The following is an 8,254-nucleotide window of genomic DNA, read 5'->3' on the forward strand; positions in this document are numbered from 1 at the left end:
AGAGAGTGGCAATTATAGATGGCATTGAAGGCACACCTAGGGCTTAAATAATCAAGTTAAATTTTTAACTAAGATCAGCACACAGTGATAAACACTCACTCACAGAAAACAAAAACTCTCAGTGCATAAGACAAGTAGAATTTTTAGTACACACTCAATTACTTTAATTAAGTATTAAGTGCAATCATGGTTGACTCAATCACAAAAGTGTGACAATTTTACACATACATAACACTATACACAGTGCAACACAAACACTTGGGCCCAAGATAAATATAAATAATGTGACTCACCGGTGAAGAAAAGAAGGGATGTATCTATGTCGAGTACAAAACTCAACATACTAGAGGTTGATACAAATTAAACACAGCGGCGCGAGTGGTGCCTCCCCGACCGTAACTTATCACACGCTCACATCACAACAAACATGTCGTCACGACATGGCAAATTTAATTATTCAATGGCTCACTGAGTCTCATTGCAACAAGCACACAAATAGCACTGCACACACATCTCTTGGAGAGCAAGAGGCAGTGAAGAAGGGGAAGAAGGTTGTGACGTCACGGCCGAAGGCATGGCTTGCACTCGCGACCCGGGGCATCATCTTCATTTTCACGGAGTAGGCAAGGAGCTCATCCGGGCGGCAATGCGACAAGTTAGCCTAGCCCATGACCAAGGTCAGAGGCGGCGTAAAAACGGCCCTGTGAAAATTATCATGGGTTATGAACAAACGTTGGGTGGACCATGAGCGTTCCCTTGACCTTGACAGACAAACACACACCTTGCGGGCCGTTGGTGAGTTGCGCAGAACATGTTGGAGCGGATTACGAAGTACTTAATGTACAAAACTTGCGAAACGTGGACGCGACACGACGTGCACTGAGAAAAATTTTTAGTTCCTGGCACTAAACACTTGTTTAATGCGTCCCACTTTGTCCCCGTGGCAAAACATTTAGTGCTGGCCAATAGAAGTTCTGAGGTGTAGCAATAATGGGGTTTAGCGCCAGGCGCCAAACACGTTTTGTGCTGTAGGCTAAGGTGCACTTTGTTTGATGGACGAAGTATGCATGATTGAGTAGTTCGGATGTCACCGCTAGATGGCACCGCTATCGAAATGCCTGCCTTGTATCTCGCTGGGTGCCCCGGGTGCACACAGCATCTGGTGCTGGGGCAGTTCCCCCCAATTACAGGCGCAGCTACTATCATAGCGGTGCCTCCACTTTCCGCCATGTGATACCATGGCGCTGATTTTAAAAGGGAAACTTCTTGTACGAAAAGTGCAAGGCTCTTCCACCCCTATGAATCACAAGCACACTGTTTCATCCCCTTGCTGCAGATTCTGAACCAAATCTAGTAAAAATATTGTCCGTGTCGTCGTATCCAGTTTATGTTCGGGGAAAAGACTTAAATAATGCCTGAGCTTGCCTATTCTTTAGTGCCACTGCCTGATCTATTTAGCGCCTGGCACCAAAGCCGGCGCACTAAACGCCTTTTGCCCCTGGAACTGAACACTTTAGTGCGTCGAAAAACTTTCGACCTGGGCACTAAAGTTTTAGTGCCTGGCACCAAAAATTTTTCTCAGTGTGTATTGACAAGCCGCCTGTCAGTCTCTTGATCCGTCCGGCGACCGCCCTTTTGGCATTAATAAATTTTTACACACTTCCATGCAAAACAAATATTTCTTTCGTTGTTTTGTTGTACTTTACAAGCTGCTTCCTTTCTATTAGTATTCATAGCGAAATCATTGCGGACACGTTCGTAGTCATTCAGAGTATGCCTGGAAGTATATCCCTGGCGGGATAGTTGACAGAATAATGGACAGAATCACTGTCCACTCCGTGTCCGAAGTGTGTCTAGCACGTCTGAAATTAGGCCGTATTCTGTCTGCTCTGTCCATCATGTCTATTTCTTCTGGTTCTAAGTCTTATGTATCTTTTCATGTAGGTGTGTTATTGGATTCATAAGCTGACATCAATAACGTAAAAGGGATTCGGCATAACTTGCATGTATTCTACAAACTGCGGCACACACAGCCAAAGATGTTCAGCGTATGAAAATAATGCTTGGTTTTTTGAGGTTTAATTACGAAGTAGAAAGAAAAAGGTACCTGGCAAAAAGATGGTTCAGATCGAACCGTCACTTAAACGGGCCGAAGGCCCGTTTTCCTAGAGGAGCTATATTACACCACACAATCAGAAGGGACAAGCCGAAGGCCCGTCCCAAACGCCACCGGCAGGCCAAGCTAGGCCCGCTCTCTGCCGAACCAAGTTGCTGGTGGAGCGAAGCTGCCTCCGCTGAGCTCCTCTCCCAGCGAGCTCTCTGTGGCCAAGTGGGCAAGCACTCCGACAGCCAGTCGGGGGGCAGGGGTTCGGTGCCGGACCGGGCCGGCGGCTGCCCGGCCGAGTCGATTGTTTTCATTTTCATCTCGTACAGAGGACTGAAGATTGTCTGAGAGCGTAAGTCGATCCTCAGACAATGGCAGTCAATCCTCATTAACTGAGCTCAGGATGGGCTGAGGATAGACTGCGGTTTGGCTGTGTTTTGTCTGCCGTTTGTCAGCCGTTTGACAGAGAGAATTGTCTGCCGTTTGACTACGGTTTGGCTACCGATAGACTGCCGATTGTCTGCCGATGAGCTACCGTTTAACTGCCTTTTATCTACGAATTAACCGTCACCATCGACAAGGTTCCAGACAACATTCAGATTATTACTTTGCCTCGTGCATTCTACATTCATTATAATCTTCATAATCTGTCTATAACCATTCCATAATCTTATAATCATTCTATAATCTTATAATCTATACTCAAAAGTACACGGCTGAGGCGAGTTGTAGACCCCTCGGATTTGGCATAACTTGCATGTATTCTACAAACTGCGACACACACAGTCACATATGTTCAGCGTATGAAAAGAATGCTTCGTTTGTTGTGTTTTGATTACGAAGTAGACAGCAACGGTACCTGGCAAAAACATGGTTCAATGCGAGCCGTCACTCAAACGGGCCGAAGGCCTGTTTTCCGATATAAGCTATATGACACCATGAAAAATCAGAGACGCCACCGGCAGGCCAAGCCAGGCCCGCTCGCTCTCTGCCGAACCGAGTTGCCGGTGGAGCGAAGCGGAGCTGGCAACTTGGTTTGGCAGAAGAGCGGACCTACACACTAAATCCTTATGCACTTTGTGCATAAGACTTGCAGGATTTCATGCAGCCATAAATAAGTATGCACAAATTTTTATGCATTATTGTGTACAACATGTGCATAATTATACACACACTACATAGTTATGCATAAAATTGTGCATAATTTTATGGCTGCATGAGATCCTGCAAGTTTTATGCACAACAAAGTGCATAAGGATTTAGTGTGTTATTCCTCGGAGGTAGAGGAAGAGTATACACTGTAGGAGCTAAAACTATTAGCAGTCACGAATCCAGCTAAGAAATTAGCTGGGCGAGCTAAGGTTTAACTACATTAGCAATTTTTGTTGTTTTGCGTGCTGAACCACCGGGCACGGCCCGCACATGACAGATGAACTGACCTTCCTGCTCCCCCCTTTCCTTTTTCGCAGCAGCGACGCAGGTGACATGGCTGAAAGCCACCTACTACCTACGGTCCTTAGACGGCTCCAATTACTGGGACGATGATGTGCACGATAATGTGCTTCTAGTTCGCTGGGCAGTGGGCCCAGAGCTGAACTCTTCCGTTTCGGGATATGTGGTTAGTCTCTCACTGGAGGGCAGCGGTGGCGGCGAAGACTGCGAGGACACGACGACTGAGGACTCGTTCTCTGGCAGTTCGCTGGCCAACGTGGCCGCCAGTGTGCGCCATGCACGCCGGACCACGCGAGAGATTCAGACCGATGCACCAGCGACTTCAACGTCGACCGCGACAAGCGCAAAACCACGGTGCAGGCCGTCATTGAACGACTTCTGGAGGTCCTGCTCCGAAAATTGGACCGACTCTGACTCGTTCGCAGCTGAGGAGCAGAAATCAAGCATCGGCAGAGGCCGCCCCGCGCCTCCGCCGCCCAGCGTGGCGCGGCCCCCCCTGCCGCGGCCCGCGCCTCTCACCGCGGCCCGCACCCCCGCGCACGCTCCGCCTCGCCCCCGCCGTCACCGGCGCAAAGGAGCTGCAGCCCGCTCGACCGCAGCCACCGCTGCTAGCCCCACAGCCCAAGTGAGGGACAGAGCGCAGTCGCAGCCCGTGATTTTTCAATGCGCAAGCTGCGAGGCAGGTGGGTAGACAAATGGTGAACCAGATGGGGTATCAACCAAAGCGGCGACAGCGGGATAGTATCGGTGGTTTCTCTCAACTTTATTTCACGTTTCGTTTCAGAACCGAGACGTCCAACGCGCATCCCGTTCAGGCACGCATATTCGTGAACTGTACTTGTCAGAGTTCGCAGAGAGAAGAGTGTTTTTGCCAGTATCTACCGGGTGTCCAAGCTAAGACATGCCAGTAGTACGTTAGGTCGCCTAGGCACTGGCTGCAGTAGCTGCAGGCGCAGGGTGAGTCGCGGGGGAGTGGCAGCTTCTTTACCACTCCCCCGCCAGCGCCCCGCGCCTGCAGCCCCTGCAGCCAGTGCATCGGCAACCCAATGTACTAGCATGAGCATGTCTTAGCTTGGACACCCGGTATAACGTATACCGGATGTAACTGTAAATACGCAGCAGTTTGCCATCTCTCTACACCCGTAAGCGGCCATGGCCCCTGTGGCGATATTGAGTATGCAATCCCGCAACACTGCTGCGTATTCACAGATACACCCGGTACACACAAGAAAGAGTGTACTTACTATGGTGCGTACATACTTGTATGTGTGAGATTGAAAGTACAATCTCCCTTGCGTGAACTAATGCATTGTTGGGTTAGCACAAGGAAAAAAAAAGATTCGCTGTGCCAGCTAATCACTGTGGAAAAAAGTAGGTAGGTTTACAGGAAAATTTTCCTTGACTCAAGTTGTAAAATTACAATTTGAAATCGTAAAAATACATGCAGTACGTATCGACTTAAAATCCATTGGCGAGTAAAAAATATGCTCTCGTAAATTTACAACTTAAATTATAATTCGAGTTTACAATATTTTTGTAAATTTACGACGATATTTTTCACAGTGATACTATCGACTGGTATTTGGACAGATAACCTGATAATATTATATGAGCTATTATAATCGATTATTGACTGTAGCAATCGATGATTGACTCTGGGAACCAATGTTCCTACAATCTCCATATTATTTTCCAGAGTCAATAATCGACTGCTACAGTCAATAATCGATTATAATAGCTCATATAGTATTTTCAGAAACTTATCAGGTTATCTGTCCAAATACCAGTCAATGTATTAGCTGGCACAGCGAATCTTTTTTTTCCGTGCAGTGTATACAACTATGCACTGTTAAATTCCTGCAAAGCGATGATTTGCAGAACTGCGAAGTAATCTGATCCTTTGTAACTGAAGCATTTCCTTTACTATTACAAAGTGATGCTTTGCAATTGCGAAACGTTGTAGGCATTTAACGGTGTGCCAACCAAAAGTGTTTTGTTCCGTATACAGAGGAGACAATGGTGACCCCTGGAGGAGTTTCTGCGGCGAAAACGAGATGAGATATGACACTTCGTATGAGGATACAACCAGTAAGAGGACATGTCTAGTGAACACGGAAAAAAAGTGTTGGTCGTGGTGACCAGATTATCCTGGTTGAGAGTGAATTGGTTGTAAGTATCGAACCGCTTGGTTGTGGCAGCCGGCTGGGTTCCTCGTCGTGTTACAACTCGCTTCGTGAGGTCTGCTCGATCGCTACAATCAAACTTCGCCCTACTTTCTGGCTTGGTTCTGCTCATACAAGTAAGTTTGTCGTCAAACGACTCCTAGTCCCCACAACGCAGTTAAGTTCGATTCCTGCTATTAGCGGTTCTGATCGCCACGATCAACCCGCCGGTTGTCGCAACTAACCTGGTGCAGCTATTCCGCTTCGTTGTCACAATCAGAAAGTCGATACTCCTGGTATCTATCGAGAGAAATGGTTGTATCGATCGACTTTTAGCTGCCACAATCAACCTTTTTTTTCCGTGAAGGGCAAGGCAAAAAGTAGAGTAGACAAAACCGTGTTCTACTCGCGTCGACCTACTCTATCTATCCCTTGTTCGCCAGGCTTTAACTATCCTATGCTGAAGTGCCTCAAGACTACGGACGGCAACACCGTGAGGTTTGACATCGATCAGACACTGGAGGATCCTCACTTCCAGCTCGACGTGTGGGAAGTGCGTGGCGAGGACATCGCGTACCCGATTGTTGATTCCGAAGACTTTGTGCCTTTCAGTGAGTGCAAAAGCGACCTGTAGGCGGCGTCTCTCGCGCCCTGCCGTGCATTCGCCCTTTCGCACACAAATCTATGGGCTTTATTTTGGGATTTGCCTCAGGTAGGCAGACCTCTTGAAATACCAGGTTATGGGAAAACGTTTATTAAAATCTATTTTCCATTTTTTTTTTAATTGCACTATATCCACAAAGCGTAAATCCTCATCCATTGTGTTGTGCATAAGCATGCAGATTTTTAGACAGCCACTTGTGGTCTGTCTCTCACTGTTAAATTCCTACAAAGCATTCGCTTTGCAGAGCTGCGAAGTATTTTGCTCCTTTGTAACTACGAAGCATTTACGTTGCAATTACAAAGTGATGCTTTGCAATTGCGAAGCAATGAAAACGCCGCAAAGCGTCGCTTTGCAATTGCAAAGTGTAACTTCGTAATTGCAAAGCATCACTTTGTAATTGCGAAGTTGAATGTTTCGTAGTTACAAAGGAGCAAAATACTTTGCAGGAATTTAACAGTGTACCCGAAGGTAAAAGCTTCCCGTTTTGATCAGCCGACGAACGTTACAGTTTTGATAAGCCGATTGACGTTGATAATATACATTCTCTGTGGGGCAAGCGTGGTCTCCGTTTCGTTCGTCCCCAGTAGCAGTCCGCTGTCATCGCTCTGGCTGTGTTATACACATAGCGCCCTTATCCCTTGCTTCGCGCCGAGCCAGGGTGGGCCAGCTCACTTGAGCTTCTCACAGCGCTCCTCCTCGCGCGCCCCGCGACCCAACCCCTGCCCACGTAAAGCTCAATCGGCACGCGTGCCACATGGCCCGTCTACTTGATAAGTGATCCCTAGTCTCAAATTTTAAATTTGAACCACTGTTTAATGACATGTATTTCTAATATGAAAGTCTAGATTCTGTAATCACACTATTTATTGAACACAGGTACGATACACAATCATCACATCACCTCTATCACTGCACCGGATACAGTTGGTACAGGTGTACAAACATGACATCACACAACCACAGCGCTCTGAAATATGAAATGCTCTTGTTTTCGCGCACGCAGAAATGACGAATCCAGCAAAATTTGAATGGCGATTCTAGCATTATTTGCTGATTTTCGTTGTTTTTGATTTTAATCAGAGCTTTCCGAAACACAAAAAAGCGCTATTGGGCGGGTGCGGTGAAAGTATCCAGTTTCATTAATAGGTTTGCCGTTGTCGATACTGCTGATAAACGTTCAAGTTTTGATAAGCAGATTTTCAGTCTTATTTTGATGCCTTATTGAATTTAAAGATACAAGCCTTAGCGCCTGTATATTTTGAATTTGCTTTTGGAGCTGGACTGTCTCGCTACCAGCCGGCATGCCAGTTTTGACAACCACAATATTATGCACAATTTTATGCATGACTATGTACAGTTTGTGCAGAATTCGGGCCAATTTTGTACATAATAACACACAATAGCATTTGTGCATACTTATGGCTGTATAAAATTCTGCATGTTTATGCACAGTAAATGCAGAAGAGTTTCGCGTGTATCACTTCCAAATAAATAAATTTAGGAAAATAATTTTAGTACTCTAACGACTAACGCTCTGCCACTACACTGTTACAAAAATTGTTGTAAATTTACAACACATTTTGATGTAAGGTTTGATTGCAGGGCAATTCCTGACAGGGATGTCCGTCAGTGACGGTATTTTTGTTCGACTGAGACGTGCTACGTATGGTTGCAATACGTCCCTAGCGGCGTCTTGCAAGGACGCGTCTAGTGATCTGCTTCAACAACCCGTAGCAACTCTCAGTCGCTCACAAAAGCCGTCACTGACGGACATTTTTAAACAGCGGAGTTGTCTTCTACGATCGTTTTGCCCCGATAGTCAATTGTTTTACATGGCCCTTTATGGGAAAATAGAACTCTAACCATAGATTT

At 46.4% G+C, this 8,254-nt stretch overlaps 1 protein-coding gene across 2 annotated transcripts in view; it reads left to right on the top strand.

Moving 5' to 3' along the window:
* Positions 1-8,254, top strand: part of LOC113218051 (uncharacterized) — a 53,717-nt gene that overhangs the window by 14,023 nt on the left and 31,440 nt on the right. Inside the window, exons 2-5 of one of the 2 annotated variants that reach the window (XM_052263670.1) lie at positions 3,577-4,239; positions 4,341-4,371; positions 5,565-5,644; positions 6,162-6,329. In XM_052263670.1, coding sequence (XP_052119630.1) covers positions 3,577-4,239; positions 4,341-4,371; positions 5,565-5,644; positions 6,162-6,329 — 942 coding nt within the window. Of the gene's footprint in view, positions 1-3,573; positions 4,240-4,340; positions 4,372-5,564; positions 5,645-6,161; positions 6,330-8,254 lie in introns of both variants that reach the window. The other variant, XM_052263669.1, reaches the window with a different exon arrangement.

This window comes from Frankliniella occidentalis, unplaced genomic scaffold, assembly GCF_000697945.3.
Source record: "Frankliniella occidentalis isolate FOCC.00 unplaced genomic scaffold, Focc_3.1 Scaffold13, whole genome shotgun sequence".
NCBI classification, from domain to species: domain Eukaryota; kingdom Metazoa; phylum Arthropoda; class Insecta; order Thysanoptera; family Thripidae; genus Frankliniella; species Frankliniella occidentalis.